The 27690-nt window shown below is 43.5% G+C and overlaps 1 protein-coding gene across 1 annotated transcript in view; it reads left to right on the top strand.

Annotated features, from left to right (window-relative positions):
* The first annotated feature begins 5123 nt into the window (after positions 1-5123).
* Positions 5124-27690, top strand: part of hepacam2 (HEPACAM family member 2) — a 30528-nt gene continuing 7961 nt past the window's right edge. The window contains exons 1-3 of the mRNA XM_071375174.1: positions 5124-5291; positions 19819-20178; positions 24153-24437. Of these exons, the coding sequence (XP_071231275.1) occupies positions 5225-5291; positions 19819-20178; positions 24153-24437 (712 nt within the window). The 5' untranslated portion in view covers positions 5124-5224. The remainder of the gene's footprint in view (positions 5292-19818; positions 20179-24152; positions 24438-27690) is intronic.

The following is a 27690-nucleotide window of genomic DNA, read 5'->3' as shown; positions in this document are numbered from 1 at the left end:
AGTGTGGTAGTGTGTGTGCGTCTGTGCCTGTGGGTGCGTGTGAGTTTGTGTTAGTCTGTGTCCATGCGCCGAATACAACAGATGTAGAATTTACCGTGAAATGCTAACTTATGAATCCTTTCCCAACAATGCAGAGATAAAACGTAAGAACAAATTTGCTAATTAAAAAAGGATATAGTAACACAATAAAATAACAATAACCATCCACCACACAGTTACAGTTGAAGTCGGAAGTTTACATACACCTTAGCCAAATACATTTAAACAAAAATTTTCACAATTCCTGACATTTAATCCAAGTAAAAATTCCCTGTCTTAGGTCAGTTAGGATCCCCACTTTATTTTAAGAATGTGAAATGTCAGAATAATAGAATTTGGATAAATTTCTTTGACACATTTCTTGCAGTTTTACTTACAGTTGAAGTCGTACATTTACATACAGTTAGGTTGGAGTCATTAAAATTATTTTTTCAACCACTCCACAAATTTCTTGTTAACAAACTATAGTTTTGGCAAGTCGGTTAGGACATCTACTTTGTGCATGACACAAGTCATGAACAAACACTAAGTTGACTGTGCCTTTAAACAGCTTGGAATATTCCAGAAAATGATGTCATGGCTTTAAAAGCTTCTGATAGGCTAATTGACATCTTTTGAGTCAATTGGAGGTGTACCTGTGGATGTATTTCAAGGCCTACCTTTAAACTCAGTGCCTCTGCTCGACATCATGGGAAAATCAAAAGAAATCAGCCAAGCCTCCACAGGTCTGGTTCATCCTTGGGAGAAATTTCCAAACGCCTGAAGGTACCACATTCATCTGTATAAACAATAGTACGCAAGTATAAACACCATGGGACCACACAGCCGTCATACCGCTCAGGAAGGAGACGCGTTCTGTCTCCTAGAGATTAACGTACTTTGGTGTGAAAAGTGCAAATCAATCCCAGAACAACAGCAAAGGACCTTGTGAAGATGCTGGAGGAAACAGGTACAAAGTATCTATATCCACAGTAAAACGAGTCCTATATATCGACATAACCTGAAAGGCCGCTCAGCAAGGAGAAGCCACTGCTCCAAAATCGCCATAAAACAGTCAGACTACAGTTTGCAACTGCACATCGGGACAAAGATCGTACTTTTTGGAGAAATGTCCTCTGGTCTGATGAAACAAAAACAGAACTGTTTGGCAATAATGACCATCGTTATGTTTGGGTGAAAAAGGGGGAGGCTTGCAAGCCGAAGAACACCATCCCAACCTAGAAGCACGGGGGTGGCAGCATCATGTTGTGGGGGTGCTTTGCTGCAGGAGTGACTGGTGCACTTCACAAAATAGATGGCATCACGAGGCAGGAAAATTATGTGGATATATTGAAGCAACATCTCAAGACATCAGTCAGGAAGTTAAAGCTTGGTCGCAAATGGGTCTTCCAAATGGACAATGACCCCAAGCATACTTCCAAAGTTGTGGCAAAATGGCTTAAGGACAACAAAGTCAAGGTATTGGAGTGGCCATCACAAAGCCCTGACCTCAATCCTATAGAAAATGTGTGGGAAGAACTGAAAAAGCATGTGCGAGCAAGGAGGCCTACAAACCTGACTCAGTTACACCCGCTCTGTCAGGTGGAATGGGCCAAAATTCACCCAACTTACCCAAAACGTTTGACCCAAGTTAAACTATTTAAAGGCAATGCTACCATATACCAATTGAGTGTATGTAAACTTCTGACCACAGGAGATGTGATGAAAGAAATTAAAGCTGAAATAAGTCATTCTCTCTACTATTATTCTGACATTTCACATTCTTAAAATAAAGTGATGATCCTAACTGACCTAAGACAGGGAATTTTTACTAGGATTTAATGTCAGGAATTGTGAAAAACTGAGTTTAAATGTATTTGGCTAAGGTGTATGTAAACATCTGACTTCAACAGTAAGTGATTTATTGCAAACAGGATGCATGTTTTCGAATATTTTTTAATAATGTACAAGCTTCCTTCTTTTCACCCTGTCATTTAGGTTAGTATTGTTGGGTAACTACAATGTTGTTGATCCATCCTAACTTTTCTCCTATCACAGCTATTAACTCTGTAACAGTTTTAATAAAGTCACCATTGGTCTCATGGTGAAATCATGGTGAAATCCCTGAGCGATTTCCTTCCTCTCTGGCAACTGAGTTAGGAAGGAAGCCTGTATCTTTGTAGTGACTGGGTGTATTGATACACAATCCAAAGTGAGAGGCTAAGATGAGAGGCTGGATCTGGGAGGATGGGAGGCTGTGGGTGGGTGGCTGTGGGTGGGAGCCTAGAGCTGCGATGCTGGGATGGGTGGCTGGGACTGGGAGGCTGGGACTGGTAGGCTGGGTCTGGGAGGCTGGTGGTGGGTGGCCGAGGCTGGGAGGCTGGGACGGGAGGCTGGGGCTGGGAGGCTGGAGCTGGGAGGCTGAGGGTGGGAGGCTGGGACGGGAGGCTGGGGCTGGGAGGCTGAGGGTGGGAGGATGGGACGGGAGGCTGGGGCTGGGAGGCTGGGGGTGGAAAAAGTGGCACAGGGAGAGCATGGAGAGTGCCCGTGTAACAGGGTTGGTTATGTTTCCACTTGCCCCTAAAGAAAGGTGTATTTAATGTTCAAGCATTCTTATTGGTTGGTTCACCTCTGACAATAAGGCGTGTTGTGATTGGCCCCGCTTGCAGATAGGGGGAGATCGCGAACGTCAGGTCTTCCCAGTATGAAAATGTGATGCAAGGGATAGGTCACGTTCTGATTACTGTTTTCTATTCACTATTTTACAATGTGTACAAGTTTGCTGTACCTTACTGATTTATACATGTGTGGGTATATGGTACCTGTTAGGGATTGAGGGGCTTTCTGGGATGTGCTTTGGCATATGATTGCTGTAAATAAGTGTGTTAGCTAGCATACACCGATGTAATGGTCACATAAGCCACTGCTAACACAGTTGTCTTCATGCTACAGATTTTACCATCGACAGCCATCAATACCGTTAAGCCCTGCACAACTAACGTGCTGTGTGTGTGTGTGTGTGTGTGTGTGTGTGTGTGTGTGTGTGTGTGTGTGTGTGTGTGTGTGTGTGTGTGTGTGTGTGTGTGTGTGTGTGTGTGTGTGTGTGTGTGTGTGTGTGTGTGTGTGTGTGTGTGTGTGTGTGTGTGTGTGTGTGTGTGTGTGTGTGTGTGTGTGTGTGTGTGTACTAGAAAGGCAACATAAGCACCGGGGGCATCCCAGCACTTCCCCCCAACTGTCTCAGCCCTCAGGCCTAGCTTAGCTTCCTGTGGTGAGACAGACCTACAGTAGCCAGACCAGATACCCCACACTGAAACACTGCTGATGAAACAATTAGGCTGAGTCACAAATGGCACCCTACAGTATTCCCTATATATTACACTACTTTTAACCAGGGCCCATAGGGATTTGGTCAAAATAAACACACTGTATGGAATAATGTGCCATTTGAGACTGTGTGATCATAACCCATGTGTGTGATCATAACCCAACCTCTGGGTAAAAACCCTCGCAGTAGAAGTCTAGAAGTTTTCATAAAGCGTCTCAGAGTAGGAGTGCTGATTTAGGATCAGTTTTGCCTTTTAGATCATAATGAATAAGATTACATGGACAGGGGGGGACTGATCCTAGATCAGCAGTCCTACTCTGAGACGCTTGATACATCCAGCAATTGGATCTCTTCAGTTCTAATGGAAAAGGCAAAGAATGTATCAACATAAACAATATACAGTTTCTTCTATATGAATTCAAAACTTTATTTACTTCTGTAAACACAGTGTCAGTCCTCAAGGACTTTAGCTGGAGAATAACGATACAATGTCTCCATCTAGAGGATCATACAACACTTGCAGGCGCACTGGGGAAAGAGGCAGTTTTATCTGTAGAGGAAGGAGCACACTATTATTTTTTAATTTACTGACGATTTTGAGCAACAAAGTGGGACAACTAGCATTACACTGGGATGATCTCTATGTATCTGTGGCTTCCAATTTGGGTCTTCATTAATTAGCTTCTATGAATGTAAAGAGATAGTATAGCTAATAAAATGAAGGATTTGTTTGTTTGTCTTTCTGTTGCTCAACATTTTTATGAATGGGTCACAAATCACAATGCTTTCATAGAACATTTCACTACATTCACTACGCTACATTCAGTTGTCACAATAGCGCCTACACTCAGCGACACCACGGTGTGACATAATGACACTGTCTGTAAACAATGTCCTTTTTCAGGACATTGTCATGTGGTCTCTCTCTCTCTCCCTCTCTCTCTCTCCTTCTCTCTCTCTCCTGCTCTCTCTCTCTCTCTCTCTCTCTCTCTCTCTCTCTCTCTCTCTCTCTCTCTCTCTCTCTCCTTCTCTCTCTTTCCTGCTCTCTCTCTCTCTCTCGCTCTCTCTCTCTCTCCTGCTCTCTCTCGCTCTCTCTCTCTCTCTCCTGCTCTCTCTCGCTCTCTCTCTCTCTCTCTCCTGCTCTCTCTCGCTCTCTCTCTCTCTCTCTCTCCTGCTCTCTCTCTCTCTCGCTCTCTCTCTCGCTCTCTCGCTCTCTCTCTCTCCTGCTCTCTCTCGCTCTCTCTCTCTGTGTGTGTGTATCACTCCTTTGATATTTCAGTGTATAAATGTCTGCCTATGAGTCTGCCTGTGACAGTATGTGTCTGTTGGCTATAAATACTTATTTTGAGCATCCTTCTGCATTTTCCTTCCCTGTCTATATTGACATGTCTTCAAAACCTAAATGACATTCTCAACCTTTACCACTGTAGCTCCCTCTCTCTCTGTGTCTCTAAGCCTGTATCTAAGCTAACGGCCACATTTGTCTTTTACTAGCACTGATTTAGCTGTTAGCCGGTTTTACTTGCAATGGCTATGATATGTGGTTTTCTTACTTACTTTATTTTAAGTCCCGCTGGATAAGTGTCTGCTAAGTGACTAAAATGTAATGCACTGTATCCCTGTGCCTGTATTTTACTGAGCCTGAGGACCACAGTGTAGGGTGGAGGCCAAGCATTTCCTGTGCCTGCCAGGTGAAGGCTACCTCTCCACACTCAAGTCACGTGGGAGGGGCCTGGGCTGCTGGCTGGCTCCTCTTATTTCCCTGGCAAATGTTGTCACCACCAGTTCAGTTCCCCTCCCTCCCTCATACCTCCCTTCCTTACTGTCACAGTCTCTTTCCAGAGCAGACTACTAACTCCTCAGAGGATATAGGATACACTAATGGAGGGCCCTGGAAGAAGGACCTTTATCGCTCTGTGCCTCTACACTGCACTACTTACACTCTCAGGTAAGAGGAAGAAATATACGGTGTGTCTGGTGTTACTGTCACTGTGGTCACCTTGTTGGGGATACCAGTGCAGTGGAAAGCTGAAGAGCGGGGATCTTTAGTGGTGTGTCTGAGTCCGACATTGGCAATGTCGGACGAAACAGTTATGGTTCATGTTGTTATCTGGGCATACCTGGTGATTGGTCCATTGCTGACATCTCAGCAATGTTAATTGAATGTCATTTCAAGAGAAATTCATTAAATGTTTTGAAAGTGCAACTAAAAGTAAGGGCCCACATCAACGTTGCCCATTATCTTTCATTGGTTTAATCATGATCGAGCCATTAGACTGTATTTGATTTGATCAGTTATTACACGCATAATAGAATGGTACTTTTAACCCTTGTGTAGTCTCAACATTCTGTAGACTCCCTTTGTCCTAAGGGTTAAAAATGACCCACCTTCACTAAACACCTCAAATAAAGCAGCTTAATTTAATTTTAAACCGCAAATCTATTTTTCATGAAGAAACAACCTGTCATTCATCACAAACTTTGTCAATATCTTGGTTTTCCCTCTTCACAATGCAGAAAGACTGCATTTAATTAGTGGACACCACTCATTTTTATTACCACACCTGTCTTAATTGTATTCTTTACTAAAGTAGAGGTTTATTATTACTTTATTATTATTGCTAAAGGTACTGCGTTGGTGTAAACATAATTTTTTTAGCAAGAGAGAGCACTTGTATAGCCTAAGAAAGTTGCAGAAATGTGCAGAAAGTAGTTTTGAATGCATTTTATTGAAGGTAAACAATAACAGTCTTAAACGTTTTTTGGCAACATAGTGATATATTCTTATATACTGTACAATGAGGAATTCAACTACAAAATACTAGTTTTCTCCCATTTTTTTAACCATTGCCCCCACCCACAAGGTGTACAAACAACAACATTAAATAAGAATAAAATAAGATAATAGATACAAAATAAAAATGTGAAGAACATACATCAATCAACTCTAATTAGCACATGTAGGACAGTACGCAAGTGTGTGTGCATGGACTTTGCAGATGGATTTCTCACATGTGCAGCACATAGTATTTATTTTACAGTCCTTCTTTGGGGGGGCAGAATTGGCATCTCCTCCTCTTGCCTGCCCCAGCAACAAGCTTCATGTGGATCAGGACAAGATTCAGCCCCCTGAACAGCTTTCACAAGCGCTGCAGAAGTTGCTGTGCGGGGGAGGCGCTGCCTTCTTTGAATTTGTGGGGTTACCAGTGCCTTTCCCAGCTGCTCCAAGAACACCCACCTCTTGTTCCGCTTATCAGGCATCCAGGTAGGGTTGATCTTGTTCCATATCATGAAGGCATTGTATGAGGACACATCAATGATGTTATGGAAGATGACCAGGGGACACGGGCAGTCATCTTCCTGCAGCTGTAAGTTCCAATCACCTTGTCCAGGTTGTCCACGCCTCCTTTGTTGTGGTTGTAGTCCAGGATGATGGCTGTCTTCCTGTCCTCACGACCACTGATCTCAGCTGTTTTGTGCAGTGTGCTCAGGAGGACCACATTCTTGTTCTTCTTTGGGAGGTAAGAAACTAGAGTGGTGGTGGGGGTGAAGGAAAACTTTGATGAGAAGGCTTCTCTCCTCCTTGTTGCGAGGAGTGCAGGGGGGAGCTCAGGCTTGTTCTTTCTAACTGTGCCAACCATGGTGATCTTCCTCTTCAGGAGCTGCTGGCTTCAAGAGCTCCTCTTCAGGAGTTCAATCAGTAGCACACATAATCTACATTTCTCATTGTGTGTGTGTGTCTTTGCGGTTTTTGTGGTGTGTAAATGATTTTAGAACTGCCTGGTCAAAAATTACCCTAAGACAATCTTTGTACCCTGGTGGTGTACAGCTTTCATGGAAATATGAACAAAGGCGATGTTTCACTTTTTCTAATGTTGTGGTCACTCTAGGATAAGTCATCAAAATGTAAGTTAAAAAAATATAATTTAGGCATTTTCTCTGCTTTTAACATAGTGGCGGGTAATTTTTGACCCGTAAGTCAACACAAGGGTTAATCATAGTGTAATAGGACAGGAATACTCTTATGCATGTGTGTTCATGCATGTCAGTATTGGTCCATGTTGAGTCTATGGAAATCAGACATCTACGTAAACATATCTGACCAAATTACACATGATTTCAGGTCTGGGTTAACTGAGATGAATTCTATGGTGGTTGACTAAGTTGTTGCTACGTTGTTATGTCACATTGCAGCCGCTACCGATATTTATGATCTGATTCCCATGTTTCATATACTTTATGCTGGCTTTTATGGTTGTAACAAGGGGGTTTTAGCATTTTTATTTCTGGTTCTGTCACGTTCCTGACCTGTTTTCCTTTGTCATGTATTTGTTTTAGTTGGTCAGGGCGTGAGTTGGGTGGGTTGGTCTAGGTTTGATTTTCTATGTTGGGATTTTGTGTTCGGCCTGGTATGATTCTCAATCAGAGACAGCTGTCAATCGTTGTCCCTGATTGAGAATCATACTAAGGCAGCCAGGGTTTCACTTGTGTTTTGTGGGTGTTTGTTCCTGTGTCAGTGTTTGGGCCACACAGGACTGTTTCGGGTTAGTCACGTTTGTTGGTTTTTGTATTTTGTAGTGTTTGTTGTTTTTCCATTAAATAATGAACTCTTACCAATCCGCATCTTGGTCCGATCCATGCTCCTCCTCGTCTGAGGAGGAGAACGACTACGACAGCCGTTACAGGTTCAGACAGACAGACTGTAGACAGTCAGAAGATGGAGGAAAGACACACTGGAAAGAGTTCATCAACCAGGCCTCTGCTGACTCAGCTTGTCACGAGATGGGACCAGAAATAGGACCGGGCATTTCTATCACAAAATGGCAATTTTATTTCACTCTAGGCCCCCGTTATTTGCCAAATAATTATTATAATGGGTCAGTCCATCTTGCATTTGCCAGTATTGCCCTATGGCCAATCCTTCCCTGCTGATGATAATAGATGTCCAACAAATCTCACATGACAAGATAAGCTCACCACCGATGTCCTAACACAACAATGGAGCTCACTTCTAAGAATGTGTTTGTATTGGAGCTCACTTCTAAGAATGTGTTTGTATTGGAACTCACTTCTAAGAATGTGTTTGTATTGGAGCTCACTTCTAAGAATGTGTTTGTATTGGAGCTCACTTCTAAGAATGTGTTTGTATTGGAGCTCACTTCTAAGAATGTGTTTGTATTGGAGCTCACTTCTAAGAATGTGTTTGTATTGGAGCTCACTTCTAAGAATGTGTTTATATTGGAGCTCACTTCTAAGAATGTGTTTGTATTGGAGCTCACTTCTAAGAATGTGTTTGTATTGGAGCTCACTTCTAAGAATGTGTTTGTATTGGAGCTCACTTCTAAGAATGTGTTTGTATTGGAGCTCACTTCTAAGAATGTGTTTGTATTGGAGCTCACTTCTAAGAATGTGTTTATATTGGAGCTCACTTCTAAGAATGTGTTTATATTGGAGCTCACTTCTAAGAATGTGTTTATATTGGAGCTCACTTCTAAGAATGTGTTTGTATTGGAGCTCACTTCTAAGAATGTGTTTGTATTGGAACTCACTTCTAAGAATGTGTTTGTATTGGAGCTCACTTCTAAGAATGTGTTTGTATTGGAGCTCACTTCTAAGAATGTGTTTGTATTGGAGCTCACTTCTAAGAATGTGTTTGTATTGGAGCTCACTTCTAAGAATGTGTTTGTATTGGAACTCACTTCTAAGAATGTGTTTGTATTGGAGCTCACTTCTAAGAATGTGTTTGTATTGGAGCTCACTTCTAAGAATGTGTTTGTATTGGAGCTCACTTCTAAGAATGTGTTTGTATTGGAGCTCACTTCTAAGAATGTGTTTATATTGGAGCTCACTTCTAAGAATGTGTTTGTATTGGAGCTCACTTCTAAGAATGTGTTTATATTGGAGCTCACTTCTAAGAATGTGTTTGTATTGGAGCTCACTTCTAAGAATGTGTTTATATTGGAGCTCACTTCTAAGAATGTGTTTATATTGGAGCTCACTTCTAAGAATGTGTTTATATTGGAGCTCACTTCTAAGAATGTGTTTGTATTGGAGCTCACTTCTAAGAATGTGTTTGTATTGGAGCTCACTTCTAAGAATGTGTTTATATTGGAGCTCACTTCTAAGAATGTGTTTGTATTGGAGCTCACTTCTAAGAATGTGTTTATATTGGAGCTCACTTCTAAGAATGTGTTTATATTGGAGCTCACTTCTAAGAATGTGTTTATATTGGAGCTCACTTCTAAGAATGTGTTTGTATTGGAGCTCACTTCTAAGAATGTGTTTATATTGGAGCTCACTTCTAAGAATGTGTTTATATTGGAGCTCACTTCTAAGAATGTGTTTGTATTGGAGCTCACTTCTAAGAATGTGTTTATATTGGAGCTCACTTCTAAGAATGTGTTTGTATTGGAGCTCACTTCTAAGAATGTGTTTGTATTGGAGCTCACTTCTAAGAATGTGTTTATATTGGAGCTCACTTCTAAGAATGTGTTTGTATTGGAGCTCACTTCTAAGAATGTGTTTGTATTGGAGCTCACTTCTAAGAATGTGTTTGTATTGGAGCTCACTTCTAAGAATGTGTTTATATTGGAGCTCACTTCTAAGAATGTGTTTATATTGGAGCTCACTTCTAAGAATGTGTTTATATTGGAGCTCACTTCTAAGAATGTGTTTGTATTGGAGCTCACTTCTAAGAATGTGTTTGTATTGGAGCTCACTTCTAAGAATGTGTTTGTATTGGAGCTCACTTCTAAGAATGTGTTTGTATTGGAGCTCACTTCTAAGAATGTGTTTGTATTGGAGCTCACTTCTAAGAATGTGTTTGTATTGGAGCTCACTTCTAAGAATGTGTTTGTATTGGAGCTCACTTCTAAGAATGTGTTTATATTGGAGCTCACTTCTAAGAATGTGTTTGTATTGGAGCTCACTTCTAAGAATGTGTTTATATTGGAGCTCACTTCTAAGAATGTGTTTGTATTCACTTGAGGGGTCTTGTTTATGTAATCAAGGAAGGAGGAGGGGACACTTGAGGGTGGTGCATCAGTAGCATTCAGCTCTGCCAATGGTGCTGGTGGCCTTTATTTGGGGTCCAAACAGAGGTGTCAACAGGCGGAATGTGTGTGTGTGTTTATAATTGTGTGTTTGTGTGTGTGTGTGTGTGTGTGTACGTGCGTGCGTGCGTGTGTGACAGTGAAGACATCCCCTCACCTTCTCAGAGTCCATTGCCTCGGTTATCTCCACTGTCACTGTCTCTTATCACCACAACAATCCCAGGCTTGTTTAGTGACAACAGTGGCAGCAGCGGGTTCAGCACACTGTCCTGCTTATTTAACAGACCTTCCCCGGCCTTATGCTGGACTACACAGCCACGCTGATGGCCTAGCTAGCAGGCCACTTGGAGTGTGGCATGGATGGGGGAAGGCCGTTTGTATTATTTAGGACATAACACCAGGCACACAGTTCATCTATTGTGATGAACAACAGTGGCAGTCAGCAGGGCCTGGACGTTCCCCGGAGAACTGGACTGACTGGGGAGGATGGAGGGAGAGAGAGAGAGGGAGGAGGGATTGGAGGAGCGGGATGGAGGATGGGAGAGGAAGAAGGAGGGAGGGAGGAAAGAGGGGGGATGCTTGGATAGAGAGAGAGAGGTAGGAGGAGGAGGGAGAGGGTGGGAAGGAGGAAGGAAAGAGGGGAGAGGATGCAGGGAGAGAGAGGCAGAAGAAGGGAGAGAGGGAGGGAGATAGAAAATAGAGGGCATTGAAACAGAAAGGGAGAGAAAGTGATAGGGGAGCGGGGAGAGCGAGAGAGAAAGAGGTGGAGAGAGAAGGTGTGGGGGGTTAACCTTTGGACAGCCTACCTGCCTGCTGCTGTTTAATCTGAGTTGGCAACACAACACACACATCACCTACTCCCTTCCTAATTCGAATCCTAATTTAGCCGTTGAACATCAGTGTACAATTTTCAGCGGCTAAATCATACAGCTCTAAGATGTTTGCTTTAATACCTGTTAGTAGTAATATGATAGGCTTGTCAATGTCTCACAATCACTTATCAATTTGGTTTCAGGACAGAGGTCTGGATAAAGTAAATGGAATGAATGAATGAATAAATAGCATGACACAGATGTGTCAATCATGTAAACATAAGCGGATATCGCAGACTCTTTCTGCTTTACAGAGCTCAGCACGAAAAGGAGTCTGCACATGCTATAAAATAGACTGCTATGGCTTTCATGTTCATGAAAAGCTCATTTGTTTGTACGTGTGTTCAGGGACTGTATTTATAAAGCATACCGGAGTGCTGTAGGAGTCCTGATCTAGGTAGTAGGAGTGCTGATCTAGGTAGTAGGAGTGCTGATCTAGGTCGTAGGAGTGCTGATCTAGGTAGTAGGAGTCCTGATCTAGGTAGTAGGAGTCCTGATCTAGGTAGTAGGAGTCCTGATCTAGGTCGTAGGAGTGCTGATCTAGGTAGTAGGAGTGCTGATCTAGGTAGTAGGAGTGCTGATCTAGGTAGTAGGAGTCCTGATCTAGGTAGTAGGAGTGCTGATCTAGGTAGTAGGAGTCCTGATCTAGGTAGTAGGAGTGCTGATCTAGGTAGTAGGAGTCCTGATCTAGGTAGTAGGAGTCCTGATCTAGGTAGTAGGAGTGCTGATCTAGGTAGTAGGAGTGCTGATCTAGGTAGTAGGAGTGCTGATCTAGGTAGTAGGAGTGCTGATCTAGGTAGTAGGAGTGCTGATCTAGGTAGTAGGAGTGCTGATCTAGGTTGTAGGAGTGCTGATCTAGGTAGTAGGAGTGCTGATCTAGGTAGTAGGAGTGTTGATCTAGGTAGTAGGAGTCCTGATCTAGGTAGTAGGAGTGCTGATCTAGGTAGTAGGAGTGTTGATCTAGGTAGTAGGAGTGCTGATCTAGGTAGTAGGAGTGCTGATCGAGGTAGTAGGAGTGCTGATCTAGGTAGTAGGAGTCCTGATCTAGGTAGTAGGAGTGCTGATCTAGGGAGTAGGAGTCCTGATCTAGGTAGTAGGAGTCCTGATCTAGGTAGTAGGAGTGCTGATCTAGGTAGTAGGAGTGCTGATCTAGGTAGTAGGAGTGTTGATCTAGGTAGTAGGAGTGCTGATCTAGGTAGTAGGGGTGCTGATCTAGGTAGTAGGAGTCCTGATCTAGGTAGTAGGAGTGCTGATCTAGGTAGTAGGACTGCTGATCTAGGTAGTAGGAGTGCTGATCTAGGTTGTAGGAGTGCTGATCTAGGTAGTAGGAGTGCTGATCTAGGTAGTAGGAGTGTTGATCTAGGTAGTAGGAGTCCTGATCTAGGTAGTAGGAGTGCTGATCTAGGTAGTAGGAGTGTTGATCTAGGTCGTAGGAGTGCTGATCTAGGTCGTAGGAGTGCTGATCTAGGTAGTAAGAGTGCTGATCTAGGTCGTAGGAGTTTTGATCTAGGTAGTAGGAGTGCTGATCTAGGTTGTAGGAGTGCTGATCTAGGTAGTAGGAGTGCTGATCTAGGTAGTAGGAGTGCTGATCTAGGTTGTAGGAGTGCTGATCTAGGTAGTAGGAGTGCTGATCTAGGTAGTAGGAGTGCTGATCTAGGTAGTAGGAGTGTTGATCTAGGTAGTAGGAGTGTTGATCTAGGTAGTAGGAGTGCTGATCTAGGTAGTAGGAGTGTTGATCTAGGTCGTAGGAGTGCTGATCTAGGTAGTAAGAGTGCTGATCTAGGTCGTAGGAGTTTTGATCTAGGTAGTAGGAGTGCTGATCTAGGTTGTAGGAGTGCTGATCTAGGTAGTAGGAGTGCTGATCTAGGTCGTAGGAGTTCTGATCTAGGTAGTAGGAGTGCTGATCTAGGTAGTAGGAGTGCTGATCTAGGTAGTAGGAGTCCTGATCTAGGTAGTAGGAGTCCTGATCTAGGTAGTAGGAGTCCTGATCTAGGTAGTAGGAGTGCTGATATAGGTAGTAGGAGTCCTGATCTAGGTAGTAGGAGTGCTGATCTAGGTAGTAGGAGTCCTGATCTAGGAAGTAGGAGTCCTGATCTAGGTAGTAGGAGTGCTGATCTAGGTAGTAGGAGTGCTGATCTAGGTAGTAGGAGTGCTGATCTAGGTAGTAGGAGTGCTGATCTAGGTAGTAGGAGTCCTGATCTAGGTCGTAGGAGTGCTGATCTAGGTAGTAGGAGTGCTGATCTAGGTAGTAGGAGTGCTGATCTAGGTAGTAGGAGTGCTGATCTAGGTAGTAGGAGTGCTGATCTAGGTAGTAGGAGTCCTGATCTAGGTAGTAGGAGTGCTGATCCCTGTAGTAGGAGTCCTGATCTAGGTAGTAGGAGTCCTGATCTAGGTAGTAGGAGTCCTGATCTAGGTAGTAGGAGTCCTGATCTAGGTTGTAGGAGTGCTGATCTAGGTAGTAGGAGTCCTGATCTAGGTCGTAGGAGTGCTGATCTAGGTAGTAGCAGTCCTGATTTGGGATCAGGTCCTCCTGTCCGTATAATCGTATCTGTCACGCCTACGGGGTGTTCTAGGTTATATATTTATATGTTGGTGCTCTTGCTATGGTTCCCAATTAGAGGCAGCTGATGTTCGTTGTCTCTAATTGGGGATCATACTTAAGGGTTCCCTGTTCCCACCTGCTTTGTGGGATATTTTTTAATTTAATTTATTTATTATTATTTATTTATTTTGAGTCAGTGCATGTAGCCCCTCATTACTGCACGGTTGTTGTTATTTTCTTGGTTTGTTTTAAGTTTCACTAAAAATAAAGATGTGGAACTCCAATCACGCTGCGCCTTGGTCCGTCTGTCCACACGATCGTGACAGTATCTCTTTCGTATCACTTTCGTATCTCTTACCCTTAGATGCTTTATGAATACGGTTCTAGATTGAATACATGTGCGAGGTGTTTACACAACTCTCACCCCCAGAAACATATAGAGACTAGGTACATCTAGAATGGAACGCTAATCAGTCAGGACAAACATTGCAGTATTTTTTTAAATATTTTTTTTTACTGACTTTATCATCCCTATGGGGAGATTTTGTTGCAGCATCATGTACATGTTTAAAGTGGTGTTTAAATATAGTAGCCAACAAATTAAAAATACAAAGTTCCCAACAGTTACATACAGTATATACCAATGAAAGAGACTAATCTGCTAGCCTTACCAAGTGAATAGGAACATTAGCCTGTTTAGGAGGGATATCACACCTGGCACAAATGATTGTCTAGTTGTTGTGTTTTTCCTGCTGAGGGGTGCCCTATACCTGCGCCCAGAGGGGAATAGTTCAAAGTCCGGGTACAGGGGGTGGCTTGGGTCTAAAATGATTTTGTGAGCCTGCTGAGGGCCCTGACCTTAAAGATCTGATCCAAGCCTGTCTGTTTGACTCCAAGTACCTTTCTGTGGCGATAATCCCTCTCAGCATATTTTTCTCGATGACAACAAACAATACAAAAAGTTAAAATACTCTCAATTGAAAGATTTGTATAACAGAGTCAGTATAGTACAGTCAACATTAAAAGATCCCAGCTTTCTGAGAAAGTACAGTCTCTGCTGATGCATTGAGTAGATCAGGTCTGTACATTTACTCTACTGAAGCTTATTGTCCAAGAGGACACAAAGATATTTGTTGTCCTCTACAATCTCTATGTTCTGACCTCTGATAGATGTTGCAGAGGTGGGTGTTGTTCGCTTCCTGAAGTCTATGCACATCTCTTTGGTCTTGTTGGTATTGAGGACCAAGTGTGATTTGTCACACCACTCTACAAGGTCATCTAGGACCGGGCCATGATGTTCCTCGTCATCATGCAACAGGCTGATCAAGGCACTGTCATCAGCGGACTTAATGAGGTATCTGTCAGGATGGGAACTAGTACAACTATTAGTGTACAAGATGTACAGGAGTGGGGACAAAACACATCCCTGAGGAGAGCCTGTGTTGGTATTGCGTATGTCCGACACGTGGGGACCCACCTTGACCCTCTGTGACCTCTGGCTCAGGAAGTCCAACAGCCACAAAACCAGTCCCCCATCTAAGGAGTCCCTTATGAGTCTCTGTGCCAGAATGTAGGGCTGGATTGTGTTGAAGGCAGAAGAATAGTCAACTGCCATGGGATTTAGCACCCTCTACATGTCTATATACCATGTTGAGGAGAGTAAGAATGGCACCATCAACTCCTCTGCTGGGTTGATAGGTTACTGAAACGGGTTGAGGACCTTCCGGGTGGCGCTGAGGATATGACTTAACGGGTAGGAAACACAGTGGCCCAAGACATGAACAGGTCACTCTGAGATTATTTGTTAAAACGTTCTTTCTTTCTGTATACCTCACTCTATATCTCCTCCCCTCCTCTATCATACTCTGTCACTCCTCTCCTCTATCATACTCTATCTCTCCTCCCCTCCTCTATCATACTCTGTCTCTCCTCCCCTCCTCTATCATACTCTCTCTCCTCCCCTTCTCTATCATACTCTGTCTCTCCTCTCCTCTATCATACTCTATCTCTCCTCCCCTCCTCTATCATACTCTGTCTCTCCTCCCCTCCTCTATCATACTCTCTCTCCTCCCCTTCTCTATCATACTCTGTCTCTCCTCTCCTCTATCATACTCTATCTCTCCTCCCCTCCTCTATCATACTCTGTCTCTCCTCCCCTCCTCTATCATACTCTCTCTCCTCCCCTTCTATATCATACTCTGTCTCTCCTCCCCTCCTCTATCATACTCTGTCTCTCCTCTCCTCTATCATACTCTGTCTCTCTTCTCCTCTATCATACTCTATCTCTCCTCCCCTCCTCTATAATACTCTGTCTCTCCTCCCCTCCTCTATCATACTCTCTCTCCTCCCCTTCTCTATCATACTCTGTCTCTCCTCCCCTCCTCAATCATACCTTATCTCTCCTCCCCTCTATCATACTCTATCTCTCCTCCCCTCCTCTATCATACTCTCTCTCCTCCCCTTCTCTATCATACTCTGTCTCTCCTCCCCTCCTCTATCATATTCTGTCTCTCCTCCCCTCCTCTATCATACTCTGTCTCTCCTCCTCTCCTCTATCATACTCTGTCTCTCCTCCCCTCCTCTATCATACTCTGTCTCTCCTCCCCTTCTCTATCATACTCTGTCTCTCCTTCCCTTCTCTATCATACTCTGTCTCTCCTCCCCTCTATCATACTCTATCTCTCCTCCCCTCCTCTATCATACTCTATCTCTCCTCCCCTCCTCTATCATACTCTGTCTCTCCTTCCCTTCTCTATCATACTCTGTCTCTCCTCCCCTCTATCATACTCTATCTCTCCTCCCCTCCTCTATCATACTCTATCTCTCCTCCTCTCCTCTATCATATTCTGTCTCTCCTCCCCTCCTCTATCATACTCTGTCTCTCCTCCCCTTCTCTATCATACTCTGTCTCTCCTTCCCTTCTCTATCATACTCTGTCTCTCCTCCCCTCTATCATACTCTATCTCTCCTCCCCTCCTCTATCATACTCTATCTCTCCTCCCCTCCTCTATCATACTATATCTCTCCTCCCCTCCTCTATCATACTCTATCTCTCCTTCCCTCCTCTATCATACTCTATCTCTCCTCCCCTCTCTATCATACTCTATCTCTCCTCCCCTCCTCTATCATACTCTATCTCTCCTCCCCTCTCTATCATACTCTATCTCTCCTTCCCTCCTCTATCATACTCTGTCTCTCCTCCCCTCTCTATCATACTCTGTCTCTCCTCCCCTTCTCTATCATACTCTGTCTCTCCTCCCCTCCTCTATCATACTCTATCTCTCCTCCCCTCCTCTATCATACTGTCTCTCCTTCCCTTCTCTATCATACTCTATCTCTCCTTCCCTCCTCTATCATACTCTCTCTCCTCCCCTTCTCTATCATACTCTGTCTCTCCTCCCTTCTATCATACTCTGTCTCTCCTCCCCTCCTCTATCATACTCTATCTCTCCTTCCCTCCTCTATCATACTCTATCTCTCCTCCCCTCCTCTATCATACTCTATCTCTCCTCCCCTCCTCTATCATACTCGATCTCTCCTTCCCTCCTCTATCATACTCTATCTCTCCTCCCCTCCTCTATCATACTCTGTCTCTCCTCCCCTTCTCTATCATACTCTGTCTCTCCTCCCCTCCTCTATCATACTCTGTCTCTCCTCCCCTCCTCTATCATACTCTCTCTCCTCCCCTTCCCTCCTCTATCATACTCTGTCTCTCCTTCCCTCCTCTATCATACTCTGTCTCTCCCCTTCCCTCCTCTATCATACTCTGTCTCTCCCCTTCCTTCCCTCTATCATACTCTGTCTCTCCCCTTCCTTCCCTCCTCTATAATGCTCTGTCTCTCCCCTTCCTTCCCTCTATCATACTCTATCTCTCCTCTATCATACTCTGTCTCTCCTCCCCTTCTCTATCATACTCTGTCTCTCCTCTTCCTTCCCTCTATCATACTCTGTCTCTCCCCTTCCTTCCCTCCTCTATAATGCTCTGTCTCTCCCCTTCCTTCCCTCTATCATACTCTGTCTCTCCCCTTCCTTCCCTCCTCTATAATGCTCTGTCTCTCCCCTTCCTTCCCTCTATCATACTCTGTCTCTCCTTCCCTCCTCTATCATACTCTGTCTCTCCCCTTCCTTCCCTCTAACATACTCTGTCTCTCCCCTTCCTTCCCTCTAACATACTCTGTCTCTCCCCTTCCCTCCTCTATCATACTCTCTCTCCTTCCCTCCTCTATCATACTCTGTCTCTCCCCTTCCTTCCCTCTATCATACTCTGTCTCTCCCCTTCCTTCCCTCTATCATGCTCTGTCTCACCCCTTCCTCCCCTCCTCTATAATGCTCTGTCTCACCCCTTCCCCCCCCCTCTATAATGCTCTGTCTCACCCCTTCCTCCCCTCCTCTATAATGCTCTGTCTCACCCCTTCCTCCCCTCCTCTATAATGCTCTGTCTCACCCCTTCCCCCCTCCTCTATAATGCTCTGTCTCACCCCGTCCTCCCCTCCTCTATAATGCTCTGTTTCACCCCTTCCCTCCTCTATAATGCTCTCTCACCCCTTCCCCCCTCCTCTATAATGCTCTGTCTCACCCCTTCCTCCCCTCCTCTATAATGCTCTGTCTCACCCCTTCCTCCCCTCCTCTATAATGCTCTGTCTCACCACTTCCTCCCCTCCTCTATAATGCTCTCTCTCACCCCTTCCTCCCCTCCTCTATAATGCTCTGTCTCACCCCTTCCCCCCCTCCTCTATAATGCTTTGTCTCACCCCTTCCATCCTCTATAATGCTCTCTCTCACCCCTTCCTCCCCTCCTCTATAATGCTCTGTCTCACCCCTTCCCCCCTCCTCTATCATGCTCTCTCTCACCCCTTCCTCCCCTCCTCTATAATGCTTTGTCTCACCCCTTCCCTCCTCTATAATGCTCTCTTTCACCCCTTCCTCCCCTCCTCTATAATACTCTCTCTCACCCCTTCCTCCCCTCCTCTATAATGCTCTGTCTCACCCCTTCCTCCCCTCCTCTATAATGCTCTGTCTCACCCCTTCCTCCCCTCCTCTATAATGCTCTGTCTCACCCCTTCCTCCCCTCCTCTATAATGCTCTGTCTCACCCCTTCCCCCTCCTCTATAATGCTTTGTCTCACCCCTTCCCTCCTCTATAATGCTCTCTCTCACCCCTTCCCCCACTCCTCTATAATGCTCTGTCTCACCCCTTCCTCCCCTCCTCTATAATGCTCTGTCTCACCCCTTCCCCCCTCCTCTATAATGCTTTGTCTCACCCCTTCCCTCCTCTATAATGCTCTCTCTCACCCCTTCCCCCCTCCTCTATAATGCTCTGTCTCACCCCTTCCCCCCTCCTCTATAATGCTTTGTCTCACCCCTTCCCTCCTCTATAATGCTTTGTCTCACCCCTTCCCTCCTCTATAATGCTCTGTCTCACCCCTTCCTCCCCTCCTCTATAATGCTTTGTTTCACCCCTTCCCTCCTCTATAATGCTCTGTCTCACCCCTTCCCCCCTCCTCTATAATGCTTTGTTTCACCCCTTCCCTCCTCTATAATGCTCTGTCTCACCCCTTCCCCCCTCCTCTATAATGCTTTGTCTCACCCCTTCCCTCCTCTATAATGCTTTGTCTCACCCCTTCCCTCCTCTATAATGCTCTGTCTCACCCCTTCCTCCCCTCCTCTATAATGCTTTGTTTCACCCCTTCCCTCCTCTATAATGCTCTGTCTCACCCCTTCCTCCCCTCCTCTATAATGCTCTGTCTCACCCCTTCCTCCCCTCCTCTATAATGCTCTGTCTCACCCCTTCCCCCTCCTCTATAATGCTTTGTCTCACCCCTCCCCTCCTCTATAATGCTCTGTCTCACCCCTTCCTCCCCTCCTCTATCATGCTCTGTCTCACCCCTTCCTCCCCTCCTCTATAATGCTCTCTCTCACCCCTTCCTCCCCTCCTCTATCATGCTCTGTCTCACCCCTTCCTCCCCTCCTCTATAATGCTCTCTCACCCCTTCCTTCCCTCCATCCTCAGAAGTAAACTCAGAGATCGTCCATATTCCGTCCGTGCTCCATGGCGTCAAAGGGAAGTCCCTCCTCCTTTCCGTGGAGACTTACTTCCGATTGGAGGACGTTGAGATCCAGGGCAGCTGGTACCAGACCCGGCCAGGGGGCCCCAAAACCCTGCTGGTGACATTCCACAACCACACAGTCATCATGCTGGCCTCGATGAGACACAGGAACCGCTACTTTTTCCAGCCCCCCAACGCCTCTCTCCTGATCCCCAGACTGGACGAGGCGGCGGAGGGAGACTATCACCTGGACCTGGACATTCACTTCCCCCAGAGACAGGAGCTCGTCCGGGCCGAGAGGACTGTCCACGTCACCGTCGATGGTGAGTTAGTGGACACCAGAGAATGTTATCTGTCAGTCTGTATTGTCCTTTGAAGATTTATTAAAGCAATATAAAAGACATATTAAGAGGGTAAGAAATATATTTATTTTAGCCTTTTAAAATCAAATCAAATCAAATTGTATTCGTCACACGCGCCGAATACAACTGGTGTAGACCTTACTGTGAAATGCTTACTTACAAGCCCTTAACCAACAATGCAGTTCAAGAAATAGAGTTAAGAAAATATTTACTAAATAAACTAAAGTAAAAAATAAAATAAAAAGGAACACAATAAAATAACAATAACTAGGTGTTACGGCTGTCGTCGGAATGAGACCAAGGTGCAGCGTGGTAGGTGTACATTTTGAATTTATTAAATGAACACCAAAAAAAACAAGAAAGATAAACGACACGCAAAGTATTGTAGCGCTAAACCAGCAACTAACAAAAAAACAAGATCTCACAACAGAAAGTGGGAAAAAGGGCTGCCTAAGTATGATTCCCAATCAGAAACAACGATAGACAGCTGCCTCTGACTGGGAACCATACTCGGCCAAAAACAAAGAAATAGACAACATAGAATGCCCACCCCAAATCACACCCTGACCTAACCAAATAGAGAAATAAAACGGCTCTCTAAGGTCAGGGCGTAACACTAGGGTCCTTCAGTAACTAGGTTCCTTCAGAAACTAGGTTCCTTCAGTAACTAGGTTCCTTCAGTAACTAGGTTCCTTCAGTAACTAGGTTCCTTCAGTAACTAGGTTAATTAAGTAACTAGGTTCCTTCAGAAACTAGGTTCCTACAGTAACTAGGTTCCTTCAGAAACTAGGTTCCTTCAGTAACTAGGTTCCTTCAGTAACTAGGTTCCTTCAGTAACTAGGATCCTTCAGTAACTAGGTTCCTTCAGTAACTAGGTTCCTTCAGAAACTAGGTTCCTTCAGTAACTAGGTTCCTTCAGTAACTAGGATCCTTCAGTAACTAGGTTCCTTCAGTAACTAGGATCCTTAAGTAACTAGGTTCCTACAGTAACTAGGTTCCTTCAGTAACTAGGATCCTTCAGTAACTAGGTTCCTTCAGTAACTAGGTTCCTTCAGTAACTAGGATCCTTCAGTAACTAGGTTCCTTCAGTAACTAGGTTAATTAAGTAACTAGGTTCCTTCAGTAACTAGGTTAATTAAGTAACTAGGTTCCTTCAGTAACTAGGTTCCTTCAGTAACTAGGTTCCTTCAGTAACTAGGTTCCTTCAGTAACTAGGTTCCTTCAGTAACTAGGTTAATTAAGTAACTAGGTTAATTAAGTAACTAGGTTCCTTCAGTAACTAGGTTCCTTCAGTAACTAGGTTCCTTCAGTAGCTAGGATCCTTCAGTAACTAGGTTCCTTCAGTAACTAGGTTAATTAAGTAACTAGGTTCCTTCAGTAACTAGGTTAATTAAGTAACTAGGTTCCTTCAGAAACTAGGTTCCTACAGTAACTAGGTTCCTTCAGAAACTAGGTTCCTTCAGTAACTAGGTTCCTACAGTAACTAGGTTCCTTCAGTAACTAGGTTCCTTCAGAAACTAGGTTCCTTCAGAAACTAGGTTCCTTCAGAAACTAGGTTCCTTCAGTAACTAGGTTCCTACAGTAACTAGGTTCCTTCAGAAACTAGGTTCCTTCAGTAACTAGGTTCCTTCAGAAACTAGGTTCCTTCAGTAACTAGGTTCCTTCAGAAACTAGGTTCCTTCAGTAACTAGGTTCCTTCAGTAACTAGGTTCCTTCAGTAACTAGGATCCTTCAGTAACTAGGTTCCTTCAGTAACTAGGTTCCTTCAGTAACTAGGTTCCTTCAGTAACTAGGTTCCTTCAGTAACTAGGATCCTTCAGTAACTAGGTTCCTTCAGTAACTAGGTTCCTTCAGAAACTAGGTTCCTTCAGTAACTAGGTTCCTTCAGTAACTAGGTTCCTTCAGTAACTAGGATCCTTCAGTAACTAGGTTCCTTCAGTAACTAGGATCCTTAAGTAACTAGGTTCCTACAGTAACTAGGTTCCTTCAGTAACTAGGATCCTTCAGTAACTAGGTTCCTTCAGTAACTAGGTTCCTTCAGTAACTAGGATCCTTCAGTAACTAGGTTCCTTCAGTAACTAGGTTAATTAAGTAACTAGGTTCCTTCAGTAACTAGGTTAATTAAGTAACTAGGTTCCTTCAGTAACTAGGTTCCTTCAGTAACTAGGTTCCTTCAGTAACTAGGTTCCTTCAGTAACTAGGTTCCTTCAGTAACTAGGTTAATTAAGTAACTAGGTTAATTAAGTAACTAGGTTCCTTCAGTAACTAGGTTCCTTCAGTAACTAGGTTCCTTCAGTAGCTAGGATCCTTCAGTAACTAGGTTCCTTCAGTAACTAGGTTAATTAAGTAACTAGGTTCCTTCAGTAACTAGGTTCCTTCAGTAACTAGGTTCCTTCAGTAACTAGGTTCCTTCAGTAACTAGGTTCCTTCAGTAACTAGGATCCTTCAGTAACTAGGTTCCTTCAGTAGCTAGGATCCTTCAGAAACTAGGTTCCTTCAGTAACTAGGTTCCTTCAGTAACTAGGTTCCTTCAGTAACTAGGTTCCTTCAGTAACTAGGATCCTTCAGTAACTAGGATCCTTCAGTAACTAGGTTCCTTCAGTAACTAGGTTCCTTCAGTAACTAGGTTCCTTCAGTAACTAGGTTCCTTCAGTAACTAGGTTCCTTCAGTAACTAGGTTAATTAAGTAACTAGGTTCCTTCAGTAACTAGGTTCCTTCAGTAACTAGGTTCCTTCAGTAACTAGGTTAATTAAGTAACTAGGTTCCTTCAGTAACTAGGTTCCTTCAGTAACTAGGTTCCTTCAGTAACTAGGTTCCTTCAGTAACTAGGTTCCTTCAGTAACTAGGTTAATTAAGTAACTAGGTTCCTTCAGTAACTAGGTTCCTTCAGTAACTAGGTTAATTAAGTAACTAGGTTCCTTCAGTAACTAGGTTCCTTCAGTAACTAGGTTAATTAAGTAACTAGGTTAATTAAGTAACTAGGTTCCTTCAGTAACTAGGATCCTTCAGTAACTAGGTTCCTTCAGTAGCTAGTATCCTTCAGTAACTAGGTTCCTTCAGTAACTAGGTTCCTTCAGTAACTAGGTTCCTTCAGTAACTAGGTTCCTTCAGTAACTAGGTTAATTAAGTAACTAGGTTCCTTCAGTAACTAGGTTCCTTCAGTAACTAGGTTCCTTCAGTAACTAGGTTCCTTCAGTAACTAGGTTCCTTCAGTAACTAGGTTCCTTCAGTAACTAGGTTAATTAAGTAACTAGGTTCCTTCAGTAACTAGGTTCCTTCAGTAACTAGGTTCCTTCAGTAACTAGGATCCTTCAGTAACTAGGTTCCTTCAGTAACTAGGTTAATTAAGTAACTAGGTTCCTTCAGTAACTAGGTTCCTTCAGTAACTAGGATCCTTCAGTAACTAGGTTCCTTCAGTAACTAGGATCCTTCAGTAACTAGGTTCCTTCAGTAACTAGGATCCTTCAGTAACTAGGTTAATTAAGTAACTAGGTTCCTTCAGTAACTAGGTTCCTTCAGTAACTAGGATCCTTCAGTAACTAGGTTAATTAAGTAACTAGGTTCCTTCAGTAACTAGGATCCTTCAGTAACTAGGTTCCTTCAGTAACTAGGTTCCTTCAGAAACTAGGTTCCTTCAGTAACTAGGATCCTTCAGTAACTAGGATCCTTCGGTAACTAGGTTCCTTCAGTAACTAGGTTAATTAAGTAACTAGGTTCCTTCAGTAACTAGGTTCCTTCAGTAACTAGGTTAATTAAGTAACTAGGTTCCTTCAGTAACTAGGTTAATTAAGTAACTAGGTTCCTTCAGTAACTAGGTTCCTTCAGTAACTAGGATAAATAAGTAACTACAAAGATATGTACTTTTGTGGCTTGCTTGGCTGCACTTAATATGTGCCTATCATCATCCTACTGTTTCATCTCTCCCCTTCTCCAGTACCTGTGTCCACTCCAGTTATCCAGAAGACACCATCTTCTACAGTTGTTGAGGACAAGGAGAATGTGACGTGGACCTGTAGGGTGGAGAACGGAACCAGGGTCCAGTACCAGTGGCTGAGGAACAACATGCCCCTAGATGCTAGTGATCGCCATCAGTTTTCCCAGGACAACTCTACTCTGGTGATAAGCCCTGTGAGGAAGAAGGACATTGGACAGTACCGCTGCCTGGCCAGGAACCACATCAGCCAGAGACAGAGCCACACCCTGGACCTCAGTGTCTTCTGTAAGTACTGAAGTTCTGTCTATAACAACACATTACTGTAGTTCTGTCTATAATATCACATTACTGTAGTTATGTCTATAATAGCACATTACTGTAGTTCTGTCTATAACAAAACATTACTGTAGTTCTGTCTATAACAACACATTACTGTAGTTCTGTCTTTAACAGAACATTACTGTAGTTCTGTCTATAACAGCACATTACTGTAGTTCTGTCTTTAACAGAACATTACTGTAGTTCTGTCTTTAACAGAACATTACTGTAGTTCTGTCTATAACAGCACATTACTGTAGTTCTGTCTATAACAGCACATTACTGTAGTTCTGTCTATGACAGAACATTACTGTAGGTCTGTCTTTAACAGCACATTACTGTAGTTCTGTCTATAACAGCACATTACTGTAGTTCTGTCTATAACAGCACATTACTGTAGTTCTGTCTATGACAGAACATTACTGTAGTTCTGTCTATAACAGAACATTACTGTAGTTCTGTCTATAACAGAACATTACTGTAGTTCTGTCTATAACAGCACATTACTGTAGTTCTGTCTGTCTGTCTACATCGCTGTAGGTCTGTCTAAAACAGCACATTACTATAGTTCTGTCCTTAACAGCACATTACTGTATTTCTGTCTATTACTGCACGTTATACATTATATTTTTGGTCATTTAACAGATACTCTTATCCAGAGCGACTTACAGGAGCAATTAGTGTTCAGTGCCATGCTCAAGGGCACAGCAACAGATTTGTTTCACCTAGTCGGCTCGGTGATTCAAACTAGCAACTTTTCAATTACCTGCCCAACGGTCTTAACCACTAGGCTACTTGCCAACACTATAAAAATGTTGTACAAATGTCTCAGACAGACAACTACTTCACAGGCAACTACGTCTCATAAAACTACTTCACAGACAACTACGTCTCATACAACTACTTCACAGACAACTACGTCTCATAAAACTACTTCACAGACAACTACGTCTCATACAACTACTTCACAGACAACTACGTCTCATACAACTACTTCACAGACAACTACGTCTCATACAACTACTTCACAGACAACTACGTCTCATACAACTACTTCACAGACAACTACGTCTCATACAACTACTTCACAGACAACTACTTCACAGACAACTACGTCACAGACAACTACGTCTCATACAACTACTTCACAGACAACTACGTCTCATACAACTACTTCACAGACAACTACGTCTCATACAACTACTTCACAGACAACTACGTCTCATACAACTACTTCACAGACAACTAAGTCTCATACAACTACATCTCATAAAACTACGTCTCATACAACATGGGTCACAATAGAACATAATGTTTGTTATTCATGAGCTAGTCAATGCAGAATACATGTAAAAATTCATAAATAAGAGCCTGGGGAAAGAACTTAATGACTCAACTTCCCGCACTGTATTTTCCAAATTTTACAGAAGTGTAAAGACTTCCATCCTCCTGGCCTTCTATGAGTAATACCAGTATGTAAATTAAAACGATAAGAGAGCTCAGTGAGGTCTGAAAACAGAAGTGACTGAAATTTGCATGGGACTCTGACAGAGGCCCACTGTTCTGTGGCGATACTATCATGTCAGTACTGCAGTATCGCTATCGGGCCTCCGTTAGGTTAAGGAAACCAGGCTGGTTGTGGCAGGTTTGGAGGTTAGCCGACGTGGAAGGATACTGTTGACATATGTTCAGACATTAACCCACTCTACAGTTGAAAACAAGACAACAAATGTTGTAGTAGGCTAATTTGCAGTCCAATTATGCTAAATGCATTTGCTAATGGTTGTATGTTGAGATGCAGTCAGAGGAAAGGGATTTAATAGATGGAACTTCTTTGCCTTAACATCTTATATTTTTTAGATAAATATATTTTATTTAGGTTTTTAGACAATAGACCATAGACATAGACAAAATATAACAGACAACTGAACATTTCACAGACAGGGATCCACTAAAGTGGCGCAGCTGTCTAAGCCACTGTATCTCAGTGCTTGAGGCATCATTACAGACACCCTGGTTCAAATCCAGGCTGTATCACAACTGGCTGTGATTGGGAATCCCATAGGGCAGTGTGCAATTGGCCCAGTGTCGTCTGGGTTTGTCTGGTGTAGGCCGTCATTGTAAATAAGAACTTGTTCTTAACTGACTTGACTAGTTCAATATTGGTGGAGTGCTTCAGAGATGGTTGTCCTTCTGGAAGGTTCTCCCCCATCTCCACAAAGTAACTCTGGAGCTCTGTCAGAGTGACCATTGGGTTCTTGGTCAAGGCCCTTCTTCCCTGATTGCTCAGTTTGGCCGGGCGGGCGGGCAGCTCCAGGAAGAGTATTGGTGGTTCCAAACTTCTCCATTTAAGAATGATGGAGGCCACTGTTCTTGGTGACCTTCAATGCTGCAGAAATGGGTTGGTACCCTTACCCAGATCTGTGCCTCGTCACAATCCTGTCTCAGAGCTCTACTGACAATTCCTTTGACCTCATGGCTTGGTTTTCGCTCTGACTTACACTGTTAACTGTGGGACCTTATATAGACAGATGTGAGCCTTTCCAAATCATGTCCAATCAATTGAATATACCACAGGTAGACTCCAATCTAGTTGTAGAAACATCTCAATGATGATCAATGGAAACAGGATGCACCTGAGCTCAATTTTCGAGTCTCATAGCAAAAAGTCTGAGTACTTATATAAATATGGTATTTCTGTTCTTAGATTTTGAATACATTTGCAAAAACTTTGAAAAACTTGTTTTTGCTTTGTCGTTATGCGGTATTGTGTGTAGATTGCTGAGGATTTTCATTTATTTAATCCATTTTATAATAAGGCTGTAACGTAACAAAATGTGGAAAAAATCAAGGGGTCTGAATACTTTCTGAAGGCACTGTATGTCTTGTAACTTGATTTGTAGTGGTGAAGAGCCCAATGCTGCCTCACAATAGGATGACATGTTTGGTCATTTAATGACATTCTGAATATATATGTATCTTTTTTAGAATTATAATTTTTTTACCCCTTTTTCTCCCCAGTTTCGTGGTATCCTATTGGTAGTTACAGTCTTGTCCCATCGCTGCAACTCCCGTACGGACTCGGACCCGTACTCCCGTACGGACTCACTGCTTCTTGACACACTGTTCGCTCAGTCCAGAAGCCAGCCGCACCAATGTGTCGGAGGAAACACTGTACAATTGGTGACGGCGTCAGCGTGCATGCGCCAAACTCTCCCCT

The sequence above is a fragment of the Salvelinus alpinus genome, chromosome 29 (genome assembly GCF_045679555.1).
Source record: "Salvelinus alpinus chromosome 29, SLU_Salpinus.1, whole genome shotgun sequence".
NCBI classification, from domain to species: Eukaryota; Metazoa; Chordata; class Actinopteri; order Salmoniformes; family Salmonidae; genus Salvelinus; species Salvelinus alpinus.
Note: the sequence above shows the minus strand (reverse complement) of the source record. Positions and strands in the feature narration are given on the sequence as shown.